Source organism: Hyperolius riggenbachi, chromosome 8 (assembly GCF_040937935.1).
Source record: "Hyperolius riggenbachi isolate aHypRig1 chromosome 8, aHypRig1.pri, whole genome shotgun sequence".
Taxonomy (NCBI): domain Eukaryota; kingdom Metazoa; phylum Chordata; class Amphibia; order Anura; family Hyperoliidae; genus Hyperolius; species Hyperolius riggenbachi.
In genome coordinates, this window is record NC_090653.1 from 48,556,906 (window position 1) to 48,582,723 (window position 25,818).

The 25,818-nt window shown below is 45.3% G+C and overlaps 1 protein-coding gene across 1 annotated transcript in view; it reads right to left on the bottom strand.

Annotated features, from left to right (window-relative positions):
• The window catches only part of LOC137528122 (lymphocyte antigen 6 complex locus protein G6d-like), a 44,139-nt gene extending 19,384 nt beyond the window's left edge, over positions 1–24,755 (bottom strand). Inside the window, exons 1-2 of the mRNA XM_068249407.1 lie at positions 24,640–24,755; positions 12,618–12,722 (exon numbers count right to left, since the gene is read on the bottom strand). Coding sequence (XP_068105508.1) covers positions 12,618–12,722; positions 24,640–24,691 — 157 coding nt within the window. The 5' untranslated portion in view covers positions 24,692–24,755. The remainder of the gene's footprint in view (positions 1–12,617; positions 12,723–24,639) is intronic.
• Between the last annotated feature and the right edge of the window lie 1,063 nt (positions 24,756–25,818).

Below are 25,818 nucleotides of genomic sequence, written 5' to 3' on the forward strand. Positions count from 1 at the left end.
TCACCTGTGCAAATGAGACACTGCAACTAAAATCTACACACAATGAATTAAAGCTTTTGCCTGTGATATTTAAAGGATACCTGAGGTGACATGTGACATGATGAGATAGACATGGGTATGTACAGTGCCTAGCACACAAATAACTATGCTGTGTTCCTTTTTTTTTTCTTTCTCTGCCTGAAAGAGTTAAACATCAGGTATGTAAGTGGCAGTTCCTGCCTGGGTCAGGATTGGGTCAGACTATATATAGAGTGACCCTCAATGTATAATAAATTACAACTATAAAACACTTTCCTAGCAGAAAATGACTTATGAGAGCAGGAAACAAAAGGGTCAATAGTTCATAGATTTTAGCTCTGGCATTCTTCAATGAATGAACTATAAAAAAAAGATTTAATAAATAATAATATAATCCACAAGAGGTCAGCGCTCACGGCTAAACAAACACAACTCCCAAGTATTGATGATAAAAACGGTCTACAGATATGAACAACCTGTTCGCCTCCCCTATATATAATTAAACAATCCGCAAGTCTCTGAGTTGAGGAATGTCTCCCCCAAGGGGACTGCACAAATGATGGGACCAAGCCAGTGTTTCTTCACAACTCTACGGGACCTCCACCAGCACCCTTTGTGTGTCACTCACCGCAATTTAAAGACCAACCAATGGTCTGTATGCGCCTTGGGACAGTTCCCTGGTCGTCCCCCACCTCACTGGCAGATAAACCTTTAGTTTCCTCCTCAGATTCGCTGTGAGCACTCAATGTATGTCCGAATACCTCAATGGAAAAAACTCCTCATAGTGTGATAACGTTTAAAATTATTTATTTATAAAATCAGATGCACTCACATGTCCAAAGAGAATTCAGCGCTCAGAGTAATTTACAAACGGGCTCTCCCCCGTATGCTGGCCGGGCTGGCAGGCTCCAGGACCCTACTGTCTCAATGGACCTCCGTCGCGCGCTCGGTGGCCGTTGGACGCCGTTCCCGTCTCGCCTCCAGACTCCGCTCTGTGTGCGTATCCCACTTCCGCATCAAGCTCCGCCCGATCGATTTCGTCGCTCAGTGACTCATCAGGGGCTCGGAGCCTGATGCGTCTAGTGGGAAGATTAAATGCGACTTGCCCCTCCTATCCCACAACGTCAAAACTCCTCCTCTCCGCAGCCTGCAACAACCATCACAGCGGGGATTTGCCCTAGCATCTATTGTACAAGGTTACGTAAACACAATTCGCTTTGCAGTTCATGTTAAGCAGATTCAGATATTCCTATGCTTGTGTTAAGGCAATCCTCACTAGACATTTTGAGAAATACCACAGTACTCACAATGGGTAAACATAAATACATTATAATCTAAAATTTAATAAAAAGTTTAATAAAAAAATTAACTAAAACAATTGTTAAAAGATTAATAGAAATTTGTATATGAGCAAACAGCCCGCCCCCTCTCCTCTCCTTCCCCTTGAATCCATATTAATCTAACCCCACCCCCCACAAACAGAAAATCCCCCCTCCATTCCCCTAGTTCAAAATAAACAAAGGGACAGGCTAAATGCCCATACACTTACAACCACTGTCCATTTCTCATACATGTATACATAACTCTTAGGCTGTAACTATACCAGCCCTACAACCCATATAATCCATCACAACAAGGAGTCACTTAAATTATCTCGAATTAGGCCATACACTACCCCCATAATCACAATCCCAACACGTATACCACATATCTAAATATACCTACATCTGAATAAACTCCCACCCCTAAATCCCAATTTTGCATGGAGAGAAAATTGAATCTAGAATCTGAATCCAGTGTGAGTCCTGGGCCCGGGTGCATGCGCACACATCACACCTCACTCACCCAGAAAGCACACCAGATCAATATCTATATTGAGTCCCTCAGGTCTCAGAGTCCCCATTCTTTGAATCCATTTTGTTTCTTCCTGAGATACCTTTCTCACCTTGTCACACCCTCTCCAGTGTGGTATGATTTCTTGGAGCCCACAAAACGACAACTCCTTAGGGTCGCAGTTATGATCCCTCCCAAAGTGAGCCGACAGACTATGGTTGGGGTACCCTTTACCAATATTGCGGATATGCTCCCCCATCCTCTCCTTTAGAGTTCTCGTTGTTCTCCCAATATATTGCCATCCACACTTACACCAAGCAAGGTATATGTCATTACATGTTATAAACTCCTGTATCTTATAGCTCCTCCCGTTACTGAACGATACCACCTTATTAGTTTTGACCCCCTTTGCCTCTCGACATGCTTTGCACCCCCTGCATGGAAAGAAACCAGGTGTCTGCCACCCCTGCATGGTCATAATTTTTTTCGGTTCCACGCAGCTAGGTGCTAGGATCTGCCTTAGATTTTGGGCCTTTCTATATATAAATTTGGGTTTACTTGGGATAATATTCCTTAATGTGAGATCCGTTTCCAGTATCCCCCAATATTTACCTATTATATTCTGGAGCTGTTTATATTGAGTATTGAATCCTGTAATGAAGGCTACCTCATACTCACCTTTATTCCTTTCCTCCTCCTTGTCCTCTAATATGGTCTGTCTATCTATACCCCCGATCCTTTGTATCTCTTTCTCCAATTCCTCAGCCTGATACCCCTTTTCTAGGAACCTGGTTTTCAGTACCCACCGACTCGGTCAATACTTGGATGAGTTCATCAAACCACTGGTGGAGTCTCTACCCCATGTTTTAAAAGACACAAAGCATATGCTCCAAACAATACAAGGGGAAAAAAACAGGATTCAATACTCAATATAAACAGCTCCAGAATATAATAAGGTGGTATCGTTCAGTAACGGGAGGAGCTATAAGATACAGGAGTTTATAACATGTAATGACAGATATGTCATATACCTTGCTTGGTGTAAGTGTGGATGGCAATATATTGGGAGAACAACGAGAACTCTAAAGGAGAGGATGGGGGAGCATATCCGCAATATTGGTAAAGGGTACCCCAACCATAGTCTGTCGGCTCACTTTGGGAGGGATCATAACTGCGACCCTAAGGAGTTGTCGTTTTGTGGGCTCCAAAAAAATCATACCACACTGGAGAGGGTGTGACAAGGTGAGAAAGGTATCTCAGGAAGAAACAAAATGGATTCAAAGAATGGGGACTCTGAGACCTGAGGGACTCAATATAGATATTGATCTGGTGTGCTTTCTGGGTGAGTGAGGTGTGATGTGTGCGCATGCACCCGGGCCCAGGACTCACACTGGATTCAGATTCTAGATTCAATTTTCTCTCCATGCAAAATTGGGATTTAGGGGTGGGAGTTTATTCAGATGTAGGTATATTTAGATATGTGGTAAACGTGTTGGGATTGTGATTATGGGGGTAGTGTATGGCCTAATTCGAGATAATTTAAGTGACTCCTTGTTGTGATGGATTATATGGGTTGTAGGGCAGGTATAGTTACAGCCTAAGAGTTATGTATACATGTATGAGAAATGGACAGTGGTTGTAAGTGTATGGGCATTTAGCCTGTCCCTTTGTTTATTTTGAACTAGGGGAATGGAGGGGGGATTTTCTGTTTGTGGGGGGTGGGGTTAGATTAATATGGATTCAAGGGGAAGGAGAGGAGAGGGGGCGGGCTGTTTGCTCATATACAAATTTCTATTAATCTTTTAACAATTGTTTTAGTTAATTTTTTTATTAAACTTTTTATTAAATTTTAGATTATAATGTATTTATGTTTACCCATTGTGAGTACTGTGGTATTTCTCAAAATGTCTAGTGAGGATTGCCTTGACACGAGCATAGGAATATCTGAATCTGCTTAACATGAACTGCAAAGCGAATTGTGTTTACGTAACCTTGTACAATAGATGCTAGGGCAAATCCCCGCTGTGATGGTTGTTGCAGGCTGCGGAGAGGAGGAGCTGTGACGTTGTGGGATAGGAGGGGCAGGTCGCATTTAATCTTCCCACTAGACGCATCAGGCTCCGAGCCCCTGATGAGTCACTGAGTGACGAAATCGATCGGGCGGAGCTTGATGCGGAAGTGGGATACGCACACAGAGCGGAGTCTGGAGGCGAGACGGGAACGGCGTCCAACGGCCACCGAGCGCGCGACGGAGGTCCATTGAGACAGTAGGGTCCTGGAGCCTGCCAGCCCGGCCAGCATACGGGGGAGAGCCCGTTTATAAATTACTCTGAGCGCTGAATTCTCTTTGGACATGTGAGTGCATCTGATTTTATAAATAAATAATTTTAAACGTTATCACACTATGAGGAGTTTTTTCCATTGAGGTATTCGGACATACATTGAGTGCTCACAGCGAATCTGAGGAGGAAACTAAAGGTTTATCTGCCAGTGAGGTGGGGGACGACCAGGGAACTGTCCCAAGGCGCATACAGACCATTGGTTGGTCTTTAAATTGCGGTGAGTGACACACAAAGGGTGCTGGTGGAGGTCCCGTAGAGTTGTGAAGAAACACTGGCTTGGTCCCATCATTTGTGCAGTCCCCTTGGGCGAGACATTCCTCAACTCAGAGACTTTTTTATTATATTGCATGTTTATGCTAATGTGAAACCGTAGTTTTTATATATTGTGAATTCAGGGTGAACCAACTGTGAGCGCCACCTCTTATGCAGATTGTTTAATAAATAATAAAACTGTGGAATATCTTAAAAAGTCATTTTTAGGAGAAGGAGGATCAGTACAATTGTTTATTTCATTAGTTTATTTTCACCTCGGGTGTCCTTTAGCATGACAAGTAGGAAAATGTCTGCACAGCTACTTAGACATTGTACATTGTCATTTTAGAACACTTATGGTGCCCATACCTGTTACCATTTTTTTCATCCAATCTTACCATTTCTATGTAGTATAAGGGTAAATTAAGTGAATATACTGAAAGGATAATTTAGGCAGTTCCCTTATATTACATAGAAATGGTAAGATTGAGTGAAAAAAATTGTACCTTGTGTGGGCACCATTAGTTTGATAGTGTTCCTTTAACACGGAACACAGAATGTGAATCCTTCATTTACAGTCACTGGAGTAAATATAGACGCTTCTCGCCCATTTAGGGATAGGAACTGCCTTCTTCATCCTAAGTTCTAGAATGTGAGTCTCATATATTTCCAACCAATGCCACTGAATGTCTTCTCTGTGCAAGGCCAGGAAATAAGGCATCTCAATCATTCAGAGCCATATGTGTCCTATTAAGTGCTTGCCTTATATTATTATTTGATGTCTGAGAATGAGCCCTGCCTTGTCTTCTTGATGAATCAATGTAAGCATCAAATTTGCCAAGTTTGCCATGAGCAGTTTGGCAAATATTTATAAATCTGTATTTAAAAAAAGCAAAAAAAGAGATATCAGCAGCACCGCTACAGTGAAAAAGTTAGCTCTTTTATTAGTGCAGTAAAATCATGTGGCAAAGATAGAGCTGGAGGCAACTACAGCCCGCTGTTTCGAAGCGACATGCTTCTTCTTCAAGTTGCAAGCTCATAATGACAAATAATGTTCTCATACCTTCTTAAATATGGCCACACATTCAAATGTCAGCCAATCCACAAATGAGACTTGAGAAGTGGCCAAGTTCTGATCAGCTATAGCACGCTTGTCTCCATTGAGAGTGCTGGGTCAAACCACTTGCTTAAATCTGTATTTATTAAGCTTACTGCACTATATTTTCTGCATTGCGTTAAGTCCCTAGACCCTGCAATCTCTAAGCCACCTCATCATAAAGCATTAACCACTTCAGGACAACAGTGCTAAACCCCCCTAAAGACCAGGCTGTTTTATGTTTAATTGGCCACTGCAGCTTTAAGGCCAGGCTGCAGGACCGCACAACACAGCACATAAGTGATCCCCCCCCCCTTTTCTCCCCACCAACAGAGCTCTCTGTTGGTGGGGTCTGATCGCCCCTCAGTTGTTTATATTTTTTTTTTACAAGTATTTATTGCCTTTTTTTAAAATAAATAAATGTGTTTTTTCCCCCTATTTCCCTACCTCCCGCCCTCCCCGGCCAGCCTCTCACAGCGATTGGCTGTCATAGGCTTCAGCCTATCACTGCCGATCGCTCACTTGTGCCTCAGGGGGACAACCGTGTCACACGGCTGTCCCCAGTACAGAGCTGCTGCAGATCGCAGCGATGTACAATGTAATTAGACGGCGAAACTGCCGTCTAACAGTCTCCCGAGTGGCGATCGCCGCTCGGAGACTGAAGGCGGGGCGGAGCTCCGCCTCCAAGCATGTGATGCGCGTGCAACCAGCGCATGATCTCCTGCAAACTGCAGCATCAGGACGTGACCCCAATTGGTGTTAGGTGGCCCTGGGGCTGCCGCCGCGGCCACGTCCGTTGGCGTGGGGTGGTCTTGAAGTAGTTAAATAATAAGCCAAATGGGTTATTTCCCTTTTAAAACCACCGCAATTTTCACATCAAGCTCCTCCCATTTCAATTGACAATAACTTTATCTTTACTTTTCACACCAAAATTAACTATACATTGTTTTTTGTGGGACGAAATAAGCTTTCTTTCAGTGGTACTTTTTGCTAAGAATTATTTTATTTCCTATGCATTTTAAAGATAATAAATGTAGAAAGTCCTTATTTCTCAGTTTTCAGCCATTGTAGTTTAAAAATAAAAAGTGCTACTGTATATAAAACCCACACATTTTATTTGCCCATTTATCCTGGTTATTACAACATTTAAATGTTTCCATGTTGTGGTTCTTTACACCATATCAATAATTATCAGCCCATGTTTGCAAACATAGCAGTGATATACCTTCATGACATACATATTTATATATTCATATATACATAAATACTCTCATGACATAAAAAAATCCCGAAGGTAAGTATTGTTTGTGTGTTAATTATGGGTTTTTTTTGTTTGTTTTTTTATTTGGTAACTATGGGATGGGGGAAGGGTTAATTTATTTAAATTTTTTATATGTATAAACACTCACCTAAAGGATTATTAGGAACACCTGTTCAATTTCTCATTAATGCAATTATCTAATCAACCAATCACATGGCAGTTGCTTCAATGCATTTAGGGGTGTGGTCCTGGTCAGTCAAGACATTCTCCTGAGCTCCAAACTGAATGTCAGAGTGGGAAAGAAAGGTGATTTAAGCAATTTTGAGCGTGGCATGGTTGTTGGTGCCAGACGGGCTGGTCTGAGTATTTCACAATCTGCTCAGTTACTGGCATGTTCATGCACAACCATTTCTAGGGTTTACAAAGAATGGTGTGAAAAGGGAAAAACATCCAGAATGCGGCAGTCCTGTGGGCAAAATGTCTTGTTGATGCTAGAGGTCAGAGGAGAATGGGCCAACTGATTCAAGCTGATAGAAGAGCAGCGTTGACTGAAATAACCACTCGTTACAACCGAGGTACACAGCAAAGCATTTGTGAAGCCACAACATGCACAACCTTGAGGCGGATGGGCGACAACAGCAGACGACCCCACCGGTACCATTCATCTCCACTACAAATAGGAAAAAGAGGCTACAATTTGCACGAGCTCACCAAAATTGGAGGGTTGAAGATTGGAAAAATGTTGCCTGGTCTGATGAGTCTCGATAGAGTCAGAATTTGGCGTAAACAGAATGCGAACATGGATCCATCATGCCTTGTTACCACTGTGCAGGCTGGAGGTGGTGGTGTAATGGTGTGGAGGATGTTTTCTTGGCACACTTTAGGCCCCTTAGTGCCAATTGGGCATCATTTAGATGCCATGGGCTACCTGAGCATTGTTCTGACCATGTCCATCCCTTCATGAACACCATGTACCCATCCTCTGATGGCTACTTCCAGCAGGATAATGCACCATGTCACAAAGCTTGAATCATTTCAAATTGGTTTCTTGAACATGACAATGAGTTCACTGTACTACTGTAAAATGGTCCCCACAGTCATCAGATCTCAACCCAATAGAGCATCTTTGGGATGTGATGGAACGGGAGCTTCATGCCCTGGATGTGCATCCCACAAATCTCCATTAACTGCAAGATGTTATCCTATCAATATGGGCTAACAATTATAAAGATTGCTTTCAGCACCATGTTGAATTAATGCCACGTAGAATTAAGGCAGTTCTGAAGGCGAAAGGGGGTCAAACACTGTATTAGTATGGTGTTCCTAATAATCCTTTAGGTCAGTGTATTTTGCCGTATGTGAGTGTATTTTTGCTTTTTGGCCGCCACTAGATGTCCCCACACTTTATTCCTGTGTACTGTGAACAGTGTGTTTTTTATTTTCGTTTTGTGAATGAACACATGCATCTCGCTGATGCCGGTGTTTATTCATTATGGGTACTTTGATTGGCTTTGGGAACACATGTTCCCATTCACAGATCATGGACTGGCGGGATGGCGACAGAGGCTAACGGGTTCAAACCCGCATTCAGAAGCGCTCGCAGTGGTGTCACGTGTTCCTGACCACTGCATGCCGTGAGATGAAGCTCTTCTAATATGTGCTTGTCTCCCAGAGGTTTGTGGGACACCGCCATGGCCATGGGAGCTTGAAACCGCGGCACCTGTGGGTCTCCCTGGAGCAGATGGAGGACAGCATAAAGACATGGGGCTAGAGGGAGGTTTATTTTATATATTTTGGGGAAAATACGCTTAGTTGCCTATAAAATGAACCTAAAGTAAAATAAAAAAAAGAGATTTACTTACTCGGGGCTTCTACAAGCCCCCTGCAGCCTCCCTGTGCCTGAGCCGTCCTGGAACGATCCTTTGGTCCCTCGCAGCAGCTGAGTTTCATTCCTGAAGACAGTCATCCCATCATGCATACATAACACTTTAATTGCTGAAATGTATTTGCATTGCAGGTATTGTAGCCCATCACTATCTAATGGGGGCATTGAAATTGTCTTGTTTATGCTATACTAGCTTATGACCCAGTGTTGCCCGGGTATATATTTGGTTGGTGTTTTCTCTACTCACTATTCTTAACCCTAACCCCCAATTACTCAATTACTCAATGACCAAGTTTATGAGCATTGCTTTCTTTGGCATCAATAATTTACGTTGAAGTGAAACGAAGCTGATTGGCTGTGGCTTCACCCCCTTTTCTGAATTTGAGCCCCAGTTACCCAATGGCCAACTGTACCAGGCTTGAGGCTCGTGCCATTAACAGTGCAAGAATGGCAGCAATTAAATATTCCCCTTGAAAATAAATAGGTGAAGTTTAATTGGATTTTTTAGGCTCCACCCACTTTTCTGAATATTAATCCCAGTCACCCAGTGACCAACAGTGCAAAGTTTGAGAACCCTGCCATTAACCGTGTAAGAATAAATGTTTGTGTGTGTGCGCTCAACACCAATGTACAACCTGGAAAAAAAACATGCACACCCTGATGAGTGCGCATGCACGAAACGCGTAGGGCGGAGCGTACAGGCGTGGAGTGGTTGGTGTGGAGCAACTTGTTACTATATGCTTATGTATACTGGGATCATGTGAGTGTAATTGTTTTTAATATCTTTTAATAAACATACAGTTTTATGCTATGAAAAGCTTTTTAGTTACTAGATTCAGTCTGCTGCTTCTTGGATGATCCGTTTGGCTGAGCCCGCTGCCTTGGGAGTTTTCAGACTGGGAGCAATAAGCGCATGAGCTGTCTTATAATGTGGATGGCATATTAATAAGGTGAGAGGCCATGTGTGATATTAAGAAGCACTTGCACGCTGAGGGAGAGAGTGGGAGTCTCCAGAGTCGCAAATGTTTTATTGCTGTCTGTGGCTTGGCAGCTGCACTATTTGGTGAGAACCTGTGAGACTTATATGGTGGCGATATTGAGCACAGATAATCCGTTTGGAGCACTGGTGTGATGTAAAGGACAATTTAATGTTGATACAGAGTCACGCTATGGTTTTTTAGAGGTATTGGGTGAAAAAACACAGGGGGTCCGGGAGCCCAATCTGGTGCAGTACGTTAGTGGGTATGGGAAGATTACGTAAATAGAACAAATTTTATACTCACAAGAGTAGGTTGCTGAATGAGGCAATCACTCGTTCACGCCTGTGGGGAAGTACCATCCCCACTCGGTCTCAGTTCTTGGTCGCTGCTCTGAAAAATTGGATTTATCAGAATATTCCGATAATGATCTTCCCCTAGGGTAAGATGTTATGATAGATTTATGGAAACGGTAGGAGGCGCCCAGTAACACAGAAGTACTATCTTTACTCTATATAGTAGATACAACATTCAGTAATAAATGGTGTAATCCTACCTTCTAGATGTCCCCTTTCGGGAAGTATACAAACTGGGGTTTTTGCTTTTGTATAACGACTTTATTTTGCACAAGACTTGTGCAAAATAAAGTCGTTATACAAAAGCTAAAACCCCAGTTTGTATACTTCCCGAAAGGGGACATCTAGAAGGTAGGATTACACCATTTATTACTGAATGTTGTATCTACTATATAGAGTAAAGATAGTACTTCTGTGTTACCGAGCGCCTCCTACCCTTTCCGTAAAGCTATGGTTTTTTGTTTCTTTTTCTTAATTTTGAGCACTATATTGAAGAGGGACCTCTTCTGGAGTACATGAGAGCGCAGCGTCTGGATGAAGGGAACCGTGTAAGAATTGCTGCAGTTTACATTTTCCTAGTGAAATTTGTATTTGTCTCCGCCCACTTTTTGGTTATGGGGATAAAAAGTATCCTATATGTTATTCCAGGTAATGTACTATGTGTGTGCCAAATTTAATTCAAATCCGTTCAGGTATTGTTGCGTGATCGAGTAACAAAGTTTTGCATTTATAATATTAGTAAGATAACTAATTCTTCCAGCAAATTAAAGCTTTTGCTTTTTAATGCTTTTTGCAATGTACTAAGTAGTGTAAGGACCCATTCATACTACAGCATTTTGCCGCGATTTGGGCAAAACGTCAAACTCTAGCGCTTTTTAAAAGCACTCGTGTAATAAAACCCTATGGGCCCGTTCTTACTTGGGCGATTTGCGCTAATCGATGCAAATTGCCCAAAAATGGCCAAAAACGCAAAACACAGATGCGTCGCTTGCACCATTTTCAGGCGATTTCCCAGCGATTGCCTTTCAGTGCTATAGAAGTGCTAAACACAATTGCGGCAAAATCACTGCAGTGTTCAGTGATTTTTCCGTGTGAAATCGCAGAAAAATCATTCCTGCAAAATGCCGGAAAAAAACGCCGGCGTTTTGCGTTTCTAAGTGTGAATGGGGCCTAACAGGTATTCCTAGGATTTCCCCTACCAAAAGCAAATGGTGAATTTCATCATCGCTGCATATTTTCCCAACCATGAAAGATGATGAATAAGAATGGAAAACACCAGGGCCACCAGCAAGCAAGAAAATACTCAGAATTATTAGTACAGTACTATTTAATCTACTTTTTCAACTGCAGAATGCTAAAAAGTATTTTTTAACCACTTAAGGACCGGGCTTGTTTTCCATGATCTGTGCTGGGTGGGCTCTCCAGCCCACAGCACAGATTACCTTGCAGCCAAGGTGACCAGACTTTCCCCCTTTTTCCCCATTAGGGGGATGTCCTGCTGGGGGGTTCTGATCGCCGCTGGCTATCTGCGTGTAGCGGGGCCCCTCAAAGCCCCCCTCCGCATCGATATTTCGCCTCCCTCTTCCTCCCTCCCCTCCTTCCCATGGGTGGTACAGGACAGCGATCCGTCCTGTACCGCCTCTGATAGGCTTCAGTTTATCAGATGCCAGCGATCCCCGGCCAATCAGAGGTCGGGGGTCGCTGATCTCCTTTACGGCCGCATGATGTAAACAGCAGGAATTTCTTCCCCGCGTGTTTACATTTAGCCTGCGAGCCGCGATCGGAGGCTCGCAGGCTGTTCACGGAGACACCCTCCGTGAACTGACATGGAACAGCCACTCGACCATTTCCATGTAAAACCACTTACGACCTGCCGCTGCCTATCGGCGTTAGGAGGTCGTTAAGTGCAAAAGATGAAAGATTATAGTTTTGTTTTAAATGTTCAACAAATTATCTCTGCTGTTCATTACAGCGAAGATCATTTGTTAAAGTGGACCTGAACTCTTGTCCAAGACAGAAGGAAAAAAAGAGAAATGCACCCTGTATGTATTTAGAAAGTTTAGCCTGGAGTGTACGGTCACATCATTGTTTATTTGAAAGTTTAGCCTGTCTAATCCCCTTCAACTGTGACTAATCATAAGTTTAATTCGATCTCTCAGCTGTGTCAGCTGGCTGCCTTGACAGAGCAGCCAATTTGTAAACACAGGATGTTAACAATATGTCTGCTTCCATGAAAGCAGGAAGTAGACACACTGCAGATTTATCACATGATTTGTAGCAGTTGTAACAGCTAAATGTTTTTTCTTTAAAGGTTATTATACTGTTGCGTATCTTTGAGAGCACAGAGGAAGTTTTGAGTTCAGGTCCACTTTAATCAGGCACTTTAATTGGCTTTGGGAACACATGTTCCTATTAACCAATATGTGCACTAATGGGCAGTAACGAAAGGGAAGTGTCACGCTTACAAAGCAGGATACTAATATCTACACCCTTGGGACTCTATATCAAGTCCTGCGGGGCTTAGATATACTGTCCCAATTGAACTGAGTGGTTAAAAAACTTTAAGATCATTTAGAAGTGGATGATGCGTAACATACTCTGTTTTGCGGTCTGTGTCAGGCACACCTCACTGGCTCCACAAGTCTGTATGGAAGGGTAAGAACAGCCGTCATAGTTGCAAGTGTAGCATTGCAGCCCATCACCTAAAAGAGATGGATAGCAAAGTTAGAGGACAGATGAGTATAACAGAATAAGTCCCTCCCACCACAGCACTGTCTGTGTTCTCAGAATATCTACATTCAACTTTAGACTACTTATATAAGTTTATATAATACTGTAACATTTAACAGAAAAATATGTAACCAAAACAAAACAAAATTATTGTTTTTTTTTTGTACATAAAGACAACTTTGTATCTCTGAAACGTTGTAACACAAGTCATATGTATGTAGTGGCCAGTTTGAATTACTACAGCAGAGTCCCTGGTATATGGCATCAGTGGGATGCCAAATACATGTGCTTGCAGATTCTTGAGCAACCGGCCAAAAAAGCACAACCCCTGCAGACCCGCCGTGCAGGATAGGTGGCTAGTATGGTTGCCCCAGTACAGGTAGTATAGTTGTCCCCCGTATAGGTAGAATAATTGCCCCCCGTAAAGTTAGTAGAGATGGCTCGAACCTCCGATTTTAGGTTCGCCAACCTCGAACGCGAACTTCCGCAAAAGTTCGCTCCTGCAAACTTTTTGAACCGCAATAGACTTCAATAGGGAGGCGAACTTTGAAAACTACAAACATTTATGCTGGCCACAAAAGTGATGGAAAAGATGTTTCAAGGGGTCTAACACCTGAGTTTTTGCATGGGGGAGTGGGATACATGCCAAAAGTCCCAGGGGAAAAATCTGGATTTGACGCACAGCAGCGTTTTAAGGGCAGAAATCACATTGCAATGCTAAATTGCAGGCATAAAGTGCTTTAAAACATCTTGCGTGTGTATACATCAATAAGGTAGTGTAATTAGTGTACTGCTTCACACTGACAGACCAAACTCACTGTGTAACGCACCGCAAACAGCTGTTTGTGTAGTGACGCCATGCTGGACTGGTGCTCAACATGACGAGAGTGCAGGTGATGGCGGTGTTCAAGCCCATATGGTCGCCGGGCTGAGGTAGCTGAATGACAGAACAGTGACTGTCCACCTGATCGAATGTGGTCTGTCCACAATGAAGCAACGACCTTATTATCGTGGGTGTCCCCCCCTTCCCCCCCGAGACACTCAAATTGTCCTCGGTCATTGCTTCATTGTGATACACAAGCCCCTTCACCATGGCAAGGTAACGATCACGAAGGGGAATTGACACGTATACATGCCTTTTGTTTTGTTGTTGCAGCTGCAGTGCAGCCAGAAAAATTAGGCAGACATGTACACGCACCAAAAAAATTATTATAGCGGCCGCTGCTTAAAAATTCAGGAATCCACCTGGAGTCCTGGACCCTGTTGGTGGTGGGGGAGAAGGCAGTCAAGTGGCCTGCAGGCAGAGATGCTGTGTGGGGAGTGACTTAGTCTTGGGGCAGGCAGTCACAGGGCATGCAGGCAGAGATGCTGTGTGTGGGGACTGACTTAGACTTCGGGCAGGCCTGATCGTGCTTTGCAGACCATGTGGTCAGATGGACCCTTGACCCAACGCTGTGTGCCAGAGATGCCACCACTGGCCTTTCAACATCACGGTACAGGTTGGGTATCACCTTCTTTGAGAAGTAATTGCGGCCTGGTATCTTCCACTGCGGTGTGTGGCTTTGCTTTTGTGTGCTGCTTTTCCTCAGGTGATCATCCCATTGCAGCTTGTGCTTTGTCATCATGTGTCGTCTTAAGGAAGTTGTCCCTACGCGGGTGTTGGTCTTTCCACGGCTCAATTTTTGGTGGCAAAGAGTACAGATGGCATTGCTCTCATCTGAGGCAGACACACAAAAAGATTTCCACACCGCAGCCCTGGGGTGATGGCACTTTGGTGGTGGTGGCCGACTGAGTGTTAAGTGGGGTGCCAGAATCAGAGCAGGAGGAGGAAAATATGTCACACTTCCGTGCGGAAACTGAGGAAGATGGGGTGTTCTGTGTTAAATAGTCAACTACGTCCTGACAATCTTGGGGGTTGTTGGCACGCGTCTTCTGAACACTTTACTTTGGTCCAGGGCCGCACAAAATCACGACAGCACGACCTCGAACAGACCTGCCGGGTGGACAGACCTGCCGGGTGGCCTGCCTCTGCCTGTTTTGTCCATATTGGGGGGGGGGGGGTTTGAAGTGAAAGGTACTGACTTGACTAATACAATGTGCAGTCACACAGGTGCAGTGAACAGGTATGCAGTGACTGGTGGTATGTAACACTGCGTGCGCTCACGTAGGTAGGTGCACTGAACAGGTAGGTATGCAGTGATTGCTATTACAAATGTGCAGCTGTCACACACACAGGTAGTCACTGAATGTGCTGGGCCTGGCAGTGGCACAGTAGGAATTACCAAGGGTCCAAGGGCTATCTAAGACTGACTGACAGGGCTGTATATGCAACACAAGTGTCTGTGGGACACACACAAAAAAAAAATAGATCACAAGAACAAGATTAGCTCTCAAAAGAGCTGTTGAGGGTTGCTTTTTAGCAGTATCAGCCAGGCAACAAGCCTAACACAAGAGCCTAACTAAGCTTTCCCTATGTCTCTCTGCAGACTGCAGCACACCTCTCCCTTCTCGAATTACTGCAGCCACACGAGTGAGTGAAATGGCTGACGCTGCCTGCGTTTTATAAGGGGGGGTCAGGAGGGAATGTAGCCTGATTGGCTACCCTGTGTCTGCTGACTGTGATGTATATGGTCAAAGTTGACCCTAATGATGTAATATAGGGGGTGGGTCGAACTCGCATAAAGTTTGCGGTTCACCGCTAACGCGAACCACCGAAGTTTGTGTGAATAAGTTTGCGGTCGAACCGTTCAGGTAGTAGGTAGTATAATTGCCCCCAGTATAGGTAGCCTGGAGGGGGTAGGAGCCAGGAAAGGGGGGCTCGGGCATAGTGGTGGGGGATCGGACCCCCTCCACACCTGGGTCCTCCCTGTCTGCGCTCCCCCTTCAGCTATTAGCGAAGCGTGAGTGTGTGTCAGGCAGTGGGCAGGGAAGGAATGACTCACCTCCTTCCGTGTTTCACCGCTGTGTTCCACCGCTCGTCACTTACTGCAATACTGGCCACTGTACTTGCAGAAGGGAATGCTTCGGGAAGGAGGTGCGACCCCCCCCCCCCGCCATCGCTGTGGACACTGCCCCCCTTCCTGGCTGCTAACCCCTCCAACTCACGGCGCCCGCCCCTCCCCTATGGCCAGGCGGGTGGCTTTACCTGGCTGGCAGCAGGCCAGGCACACTTCCTGGTCCTGCCTGATGCCCCCCCAGACTTCCGCCACATGAGAAAGATACCTCGCTTGGCGTCATGGCTGGGGCGGCCTGGAGGCAGGCGAAGGGGTGTGACCATTGGGGGCCGAATCTAAGTTTCACTGGGGGGCCCCATGAATTGTAGTTATGCCACTGGTTGGGGCTATATAACTACAAAAAGTAATAATAATTTGGGAAGGCTAAGAAATACTGTGTAAACCGTGCATCCATATTTTTAATTGGAACAAATGACTATTGAATAAAGTCATTTGTTCCAATTAAAAATATATTAGCGAAGCGTGAGTGTGTGTAAGGAAGTGGGCAGGGAAGGAATGACTCACCTCCTTGCGTGTTTCACCGCTGTGTTCCACCGCTAGTCACTTACTGCAATGCTGGCCACTGTACTTGCAGAAGGGAATGCTTCGGGAAGGAGGTGCGACCCCCCCCCCCCCCCGCCATCGCTGTGGACACTGCCCCTCTTCCTGGCTGCTAACCCCTCCAACTCACGGCGCCCGCCCCTCCCCCATGGCCAGGCGGGTGGCTTTACCTGGCTGGCAGCAGGCCAGGCACACTTCCTGGTCCTGCCTGATGCCTCCCCCAGACTTCCGCCGCATGAGGAAGATGCCTGAATGGTAGGCATGGTTGCTCAGCATTTGCAAGATAGTGCATTTGAAACAGATTGGCTGTGATGTTTTGTGTGTAATAGGTGGGCTGTGGCTTTTTTTTTTTTTCTTTTTGGTATTTGGCTACCTTTTACACTTATTCAGTTGCTCTCAGTTATAACTGAAAGAAAACTGTTTTTCAAAGTAATGCCCATGTTTTCCTATTGCACCGTTCACACTTAACGCATTTTAACCATTTCAGCCCGTGGGGATTTTTCACCTTATGCATCAGAGCAATTTTCACCTCCCATTCATTCGCTAATAACTTTATCACTACTTAACACAATTTATTGATCTATATCTTGTTTTTTCCGCACCTAGCTAGGCTTTCTTTGGGTGGTACATTTTGCTAAGAATTATTTTTTTATAAATGCATTTTAACAGGATTATTAAGAAAAAAATGGAAAAAATTCATGATTTCTCAGTTTTTGGCCATTATAGCTTTAAAATAATCCATGCTACCATAATTAAAACCTGTGTATTTTATTTGCCCGTTTGTCTCGGTTATGACACCATTTACATTTTGTCCCTATCACAATGTATGGCGCCAATATTTTATTTGGAAATAAAGGTGCATTTTTTCCGTTTTGCATCCATCACTATTTACAAGCTTATAATTTAGAAAATGTTCGTAGTATACCCCCTTCAAATGCATATTTCAAAAGTTCAGACCCTTAGGTAACTATTTATGTCTTTTTTTTTATTTTAATTGTAATTTTTTCCATTAAAAATTTTATTTGGGTAATATTTTGGTGTGGAAAATAAACAGTTAATTTTTAATGTTATTATATGTGTAAATTGTAATGTAAAAAATATGTAGATGTAGTTTTACTATTTGGCCACAAGCTAAGCGGAAGCACAAGGGGGATGCGGAAATTTTTCCGGGCAGAAAGACTGAAGCCTCTGTTAGAGCGCTTCGGTTTTCCTGCGGGGGACACGGATCGGTGATAGGGAACCATGTTCCCGTTCACTGATCCCAGGGCTACCGGGGGATACCACGGGGGCGCGCCCGCGATCACGTGTGGGAGCTCGCCAAAGAACGCGCGGCACAGCAGCAGAGCAGCCGCCCGGACGTGAGCTTCATGTCCGGGCGGCAGAAATAGTTAACTGAAATCTTCTTCCCAATGCACTGCTATGGAAAAAACGCGGACTAACGCATACCAACTGATTAAGTGTAAATGGGGTCTAAGAAAATGAGCTGCTGGACTGCGCTTGGGAAATGATTACCCTACAAAATGAGTTACAGATTGCCCCACAAGTCATGGTGAACCAGAACTCCTAGGAGTGTATAAGGGGCTGAAAGAGATCAAAAAAAGCCCTCTTACTAAAATGCCAAGGAAAACAGAAATTTTGGCTCCTTGAAGGGAAGGTCCAAGCAAAAATAAAAAATCCACTTACCTGGGGCTTCCTCCAGCCCCCCTGCATCAGTCCTGTGCCCTCGCCACAGCTCCGGTGGCTCCCAGTCCCCTCCAGTGGAGATGCCGACCTTGCCAGGTCGGCTTCCGGGTTGGCTTCTCCTGCATGCGGCTAACTGGTTGCAATGACGTCATCCGGACTATGCAGCGCAGGCGCAGAATTACTGATGTCAGTGCGACTCCGAGAGCCGCTCCCGCAGGAGCAGTAGGCATCCTGTGCTGGAGGGGACCCCAGGCCATCGGCAGTGAGCGGAGCTGCGAGGGCACAGGACGGCTGGCAGGGGCTGAAGGAAGCCCCAGGTAAGTGGATTTTTTTTATTTTTAAAGAGCTTGGATGTATCCTTTAAAACAGAAGGCCGTTGAAATTATTCAGGTTGGAGTGAGTTCTGAGGTGTCCCACAACGCATCACTGCTGAATATGCAAATCATCCTTTGTTGTCCCTGTAAGCTAAACACACCTCTAGTTCCCCTGGAATGCAATGATGTGTCAGCTTGTTAATTGTACAGAGCCACAATAATCCAACATACATACAGACTGTTTCGGATTGGTTGATCTTCTCCAGTGCATGGAATGGCCACATTAGCCTATGGCATGCACTGATGCGAAACTGGCTGTATGCATGTTGGATTATTGTGGCTCTGTAATATTAACAAGCTGACACATCGTTGCATTCCAGTGGTTCTGAAGGTGTGGTTAGCTTACTGGAACAACAAAGGATGGTTTGCATATTCAGCAGTGATTCATCTTGGGAGACATCATCATATGCTCACTCCAACCTGAATTATTGCAAATACATTCTGTTCTAAGAAGGCAAATGTAACGATTGTGGAATCGTCTCCGTGGTCAGCGCACCAGACGGGCGCTGACGCGGCGGATTTCCTCCACAAGCGTATTATTGAGGACACCCAGGCTAGGTGCTATGCACCTGCAGAGGGAAATTCCTGTCGGCAGGTGGAGCTGTGGAGTGCAGAGGAACAGCTCCTCTGCCCTACCACACACGCCAGACAGGAATTGTATGAAGGGAAGAAACGCAATCGCAAGAGAAGCGATTGAGAGTGAGCACAGAGACAGATTGTGTGTGTGTGCATAAAATTAGTCGCCAACCCGCGACTGTGCACACACCACAGCAGATAAGAAGCAGGAACGCGATCGCGAGAGGTGCGATCGCCAGACGTGACACAAGGTTACAGCAAGGCGGAGCACGAGAGTAGCAAAGGCACAGCAAATAATACAATAAGGAGATACGGAAAATAACAAATGCTAGCTAACCGCGAACACCGCACTCATTCGCAACAGTGCACGCGGTTATGCGCGGTCTCCACGTGATAAGCACAATAGAGACAAGCACGCCTAACTAACCATTAACAGACAAACATGAAACAGAGGACGCGAGCGCTTGCTTAACGGTTACCTCACCGAGCCTTCAGCAAGCGCAGCAGACAAGACAGACACACGAAAACAGGGACAAGCGACAGAAGGATCCCCAGCGCTAGCTAAAAGTGGCTAGCGCGATCCCAGAAGACAGAACAGAAGGATACCCAGCGCTAGCGAAAAGTAGCTAGCGCGATCCCAGGAGACAGAGTAGCAGAACAGAAGGATCCCCAGCACTAGCGAAAAGTGGCTAGTGCGATCCCAGAAGACAGAACAGAAGGATCCCCAGCGCTAGCGAAAAGTAGCTAGCGTGATCCCAGGAGACAGAACAGAAGGATCCCCAGCACTAGCGCTAGGGCGAGTGCGATCCAAACACACGGCAGACAGAACAGATGAGGTAGGCAGAAACAACCGCTGTTCCAACCTACACTCCAGACTCAATCAGAAGGATCCACAGCCGCTAACGCTAGGGCTTGTGCGATCCAAACACAAGACAGACGGAACAGGCAAAACAGATAATACAACCTGACTGGGCTAGAAGGGGAGCCTAAAGCAACCCCCAGGAATTAACTATACTAGATAGCAATGGCTGACACTCCAGCAGTGTCCATCAGGAACAGACCATGGAAGGGAAATGTTCAGCAAAGCATTCTGGGAGCAGAATGCTTTTATAGTGCCAGTCATCAAAAGAAGGCAGGTAACGGATTTGCATGACTAATGTATGCAAATCCCTCAGCAACACAAGCTGCACAACTGACAGAAGGTCTCCTTTCCAGAGTCCTGCAGCAAGCAAACCTAAACCATGGTCAAAAGGCTGCCTGCCTGTGCAGGCAGCTGAGCGGATTCTCACAGCAAACTTCTGCTTTGCCTACATAATGAATTTCTCAACAAACGTGATGCTGACGCCTGAAAAAACAGTGCAGCCTTTCTCATGAGAAATATATTCCTTTTCTCAAACGGATCACCAGGGGGCTCTGTATGGCTGATATTGTGGTGAAACCCCTCCCACAGTGTGATGTCAGGACCGTGGTTCTGACATCACACTGTGGGAGCCTTGTTGCATTGTGGGAAAGAACAGCTTTTTTACAGCTGTTTGCAACTGCCAAAAAAGCAAGCCACATCTCCTTCCACAGACATCACCTGCCAGCAGTAAAAATGTCACTATGTGATAAATGTCAGAATGAAAATCAGGGTCAGGAAAGATTTTACAATGGTCAATCACTGACTAAATCATTTATACATATTTTTTGTAAAAATGAAGCACTTTTTTAATTATATTATTTTCATTGTAGTTCATCTTTAACCCTTTCTACTCGGAGTTCTTTCCTAAAGGAAGTTGTTTCTGCTTGGAGTTTTTTTTCTAAGGAAATGCGCTCTCCCTCTTACACTCTCTTCCATTTTAACATGGAACGTAACACAATTACATGGTATATCTTATTTTAAAGAACACATTATAACGTTTAATTTTATTCCCTATTTGGACAGTTTGGCATCTTTTATTGGCTGGTAGCAGAGGAGAAAGCCAGGGTATGATAAATTGAAAAACAGTTTCCTGGGTGTAATCCGAGCCTTCGTGAGCAAGTTTCGCAATAATAGGTGGTTTTATGCCCGCCACCCGGGGTCTTACTATCCCTACACACAATGCAATCGTTGGTATTTCGATTGGGCATATTAGCAATAAAATACTGGCTACTATTTACACTCTCCTCCAGTCCATTCCATAGGATTCCATTGATTCCCTATGCAACTTTGCAAGCAATCTGCAAGAAATCTGCAAAGTAATCTGCAAGGAATCTGCAGATGGAATCTGCCAAAATTAATCAGGAACTATTTTTTATGAAGAAAAAAAAAAAAACAGACAGGAAACTGAAGTGACATTTAAATATAAATGTCACTTCCTGGCATCGAGGATCGGGAAATCCGGTATGGGGCTGGGGGGCACTACCTGTGTGGGCATGTAGTATTACACAGTGATCGGTGGTTTACGTCAGTCCCGATGCGCCGCAAACCGACGCTGCAGGGATGTCCCACATAGCGGGACATACGAGCGCATCCGGAAAAAAAAAGTCTGAAACATTTATAAGCAACATTTCTAAAGCCTGGTACACACCATGCAGTGTTCCATCGGATAGATGTGCCGCATAGATTATTTCCGACAGGTCCGATCTGATTTCCGATCTTTTTTCGGGACCATTTTGTATAGACGTGATCGGAAAATCGATCAGAGAAACGATCGGACCTGTCAGAGATAATCGATTCAAACCGTCTATCTGGAAATCTGGAAATTGCATGGTGTGTACCAGGTATCATTTCTAACATAAAAGAAAAACAAAAAACCTTACTCAACACAATTTCTAATGCTGGGTACACATGATGCAATTTTCTATCAGATTGAAGGTCGAAACGATTATTTCCGAAAGGTCCGATCTGATTTTCGATGTTTCTCTAATCGATTTGTGTAGAAATGATTGGAACATCAATTAGAAAAATGATCAGAAATATCAGTCCTAACCTGTCGGAAATAATCGATTCGACCGTCCATCTGGCGGGAAATTGTATGGTGTGTACCACCGGTAGGCATAAGTCCTGCAGCCTTTGATAGAGAGTGAAGATCTGTGCATGTTTTTTTTAAGTCCTATGCATAGGCAAATGCAGGGGGGGGGGGATTACAACTGCCTAGAATCCCCCCTCAGACCAGGGCCAGTGCAGTGTCTGGGGACAGGCACAAGTTGAGACAACAGGATATCTGCAGGCATCCTGCAGCTCACAACACCCTATTCTTTCCATGCTACAGTTGACTTTGGATGAAGCAGCACCATGTGTACAGAGCATGGAGCAGCAGCGTGAGTAAGAGCATGGGGCAGCATCGTGTGTACAGAGCAGGGAGCAGCAGCGTGTGTACAGATATAATGCAGAAAGTCTGTACAGCGCTCACTCCTCACAGTGGTACATAAAATTCATAGATCACAGAAATTCCACTGTCCTCAGTCTTTAGTAGAAATAAATGCTCTCACCGACGTTCAGAGGCTGATTTGCCACAGATCAGCTGAACACGTATTTATGTAGACTTCCAAGTTTAGCTCTCTTCCCTCTAGTACCACGATTTTGGATCCATTTTTCCTCAAAAAAATAATATACAATAGAACATAGCGTAAAACTGCAACTTTAAATTTCCCAGTCCTCCTACATACCACAGTGAGTGCACCTCCACACCATACGTGCTCCCCACTGTGTGTATCTGTACCACAACCTTCACCGAACTGTGTAGAAAAAATGCCTGCTCACCCGATACATATGCTGTTCCGTTACAGATCAGCTGATCTGTAACGGAACAGCATATGTATCTGGTGAGCAGGCATTTTTTCTACACAGTTCGGTGAAGGTTGTGGTACAGATACACACAGTGGGGAGCACGTATGGTGTGGAGGTGCACTCACTGTGGTATGTAGGAGGACTGGGAAATTTAAAGTTGCAGTTTTACGCTATGTTCTATTGTATATTATTTTTTTGAGGAAAAATGGATCCAAAATCGTGGTACTAGAGGGAAGAGAGCTAAACTTGGAAGTCTACATAAATACGTGTTCAGCTGATCTGTGGCAAATCAGCCTCTGAACGTCGGTGAGAGCATTTATTTCTACTAAAGACTGAGGACAGTGGAATTTCTGTGATCTATGAATTTTATGTACCACTGTGAGGAGTGAGCGCTGTACAGACTTTCTGCATTATATCGTATAGGGGAGGGCTATCCCCACTGTATAGTGTAGTGATGGGAATTCCGGCTCTTCTTGGAGAATCGGCTCTTCTGAATCGGCTCCCATTAAAGAGCCGGCTCTTACGGCTCTCAATCGGCTCTTCATTAAATTTCACTAGATGCCACTCAGAATCGGAGTAAAAGCCCCGCCCCCGTCTCCATGACAACTCCAGACTGCTTCATTGGCTCTGGCAATCCCCCCTGCTACTGCTCTGCTCCGCCCCATACACTCCTACAAGCTGCACGAGGAGGACTACATCTCCCAGCATGCCTCAGCGCCCTTTATTACACAGCAAAGCAGAGCTGTGTGGGGCGGCTGAGGCATCGGCTCTTTCAAAACTGAGAGCCGGCTCTTATCGTTCGCAGCAAAGAGCCGGCTCTTAGAGCCGGCTCGTTCGCGAACGACCCATCACTAGTATAGTGATCCTCCGAACGTTTTTGAGACGGTTACTTGGAGAAGCTCTATTGCATTGAGGAGCGCCCAGACCACTCCTTTACAGCGTGTGTACAGTGCATGGAGCAGCAGCGTGTGTACAGAGCATGGAGCAGCAGTGTGTGTACAGAGCATGGCGCAGCAGCGTGTGTACAGTGTATGGAGCAGCAGCGTGTGTACAGAGCATGGAGCAGCAGTGTGTGTACAGAGCATGGTGCAGCAGCGTGTGTACAGAGCATGGAGCTGCAGCGTGTGTACAGAGCATGGAGCAGCAGCATGTGTACAGAGCATGGAGCAGCAGCATGTGTACAGAGCATGGAGCAGCAGCGTGTGTACAGTGCATGGAGCAGCAGCGTGTGTACAGAGCATGGAGCAGCAGCGTGTGTACAGAGCATGGAGCAGCAGCGTGTGTACAGAGCATGGAGCAGCAGCGTGTGTACAGAGCATGGAGCAGCAGCATGTGTACAGAGCATGGAGCAGCAGCATGTGTACAGAGCATGGAGCAGCAGCATGTGTACATAGCATGGAGCAGTAGCATGTGTACAGAGCATGGAGCAGCAGCGTGTGTACAGAGCATGGAGCAGCAGCGTGTGTACAGTGCATGGAGCAGCAGCGTGTGTATAGAGCATGGAGCAGCAGTGTGTGTACAGAGCATGGCGCAGCAGCGTGTGTACAGTGCATGGAGCAGCAGCGTGTGTACAGAGCATGGAGCAGCAGTGTGTGTACAGAGCATGGAGCAGCTCTGGGGAACTTAACAGAGTCAGGTATGAGCAGAGCCCTGTTCCCTGCTGTGTGAATGCTTCACTTACCCCTTCATTACCAATGTCAGCTGTCCTCATTATTATCTGTATACAAACTGTTCCTCATCGATCCCGTTGTTGGTCAGTCGGTCGGACGGGAAATTTCATTGTGTGTATCCAGCATGATGTCCTACCATATTATTTATTATACTGTATTGTGCTTGGCTGAGGGAGACCTTTCAGGAATCCCCCATTAAAAATCCTGGGTTTGCCCCTGCTATGTTCTGCCTGCTGACACAATACACGTTCAATAAATAGGAAATCAGTTATAAGACTTACCCAGGTGACCGGCCAATACTGCAAGAAATCCAATCACAGCCCACTTGTTCATCTTCCCAGTATAGCGTCTGTGTAGCAGAGCAGTTAGATATGTAAGCTCTCCAAACTTCCCCTTAGTTTGTAGCACCCACCCTGCAGCCCCTTCCCTTATATATGAAGGGCTGTGCTGTATAGAAGGACTCCACCTAGCTGATGCTCTGCCTTGTATATTGAGAGTCACATGTTTGATATTGTTATCTCTCTGGTATATTAATACAAGATGGCTAAGGCTTATTAAACTAGACTCGGAAAAGGATGTGCACCAGGGGCGTAACTATAAGGGAGCAGGCCCTGCAACTGCAGGGGGGCCCAGAGCTGTGAAGGGGTAGCAACTACTACTTCACTCCCTCTGGTAAAGGGGTCCATCCTTCAGATCAGGTGTTTTTGTGGCTACATGTTATGGGGGTGAAGATTACGATGGCCACACTTGTTTTATGACTCTTGTGAGATGGACCCTCAGGCTGTGAAGGGCCCCAAGGGGAGGCAAGGGAAAGGGTGTGAACATTGGCATTGGGGGGCCTATCAAAGTGTTTCTGGGGGGCCCCATGGTTTATAGTTACGCACCTAAGCAAAAGTTGAATTATTATAGGGTTTAGTTCCCACTGTTGCTATATTTACGACACACAAGCGCTAGTGATGGTCACGTCTAGAAGAACTCATAGAGAAGCATGTGATCAGTTTGGTCAGGTGATGGATATGGAAGTCTCTGATTTGCTAGTCATGATCATGTGCTAAAGCAGGTTACGATCTCAGCAAATCAGAGCTTTCAGCGCACATACGCACACACCCACACACATTACTAAAGCATGTTTGAAAGACATTTTTAACCCCCTCAGGACCCACGTTCTCTGGCTCCTTATGGAGGGTCATCAGATCAGCAGATAGGTTCATAGGGAAACCCCTCCTCCTACTTGACCTCCTCTACAACGCTAGGTTGCACTCCAGAGCTCTATAAGGATTGCCAACGACCCCACTCGCCCAGGTCACCACTTCAGCTGGCTTCCGGGTCATCTCAACTGGGTCCTCGAGACACAGGAACTCTTTATACCCCTCTGCTGTCAACCTCTTGAACCCCCCCCCCCCACACACACACACACACACACACACATACACACACTTCCCCAGGCTGTGGTGACAGAT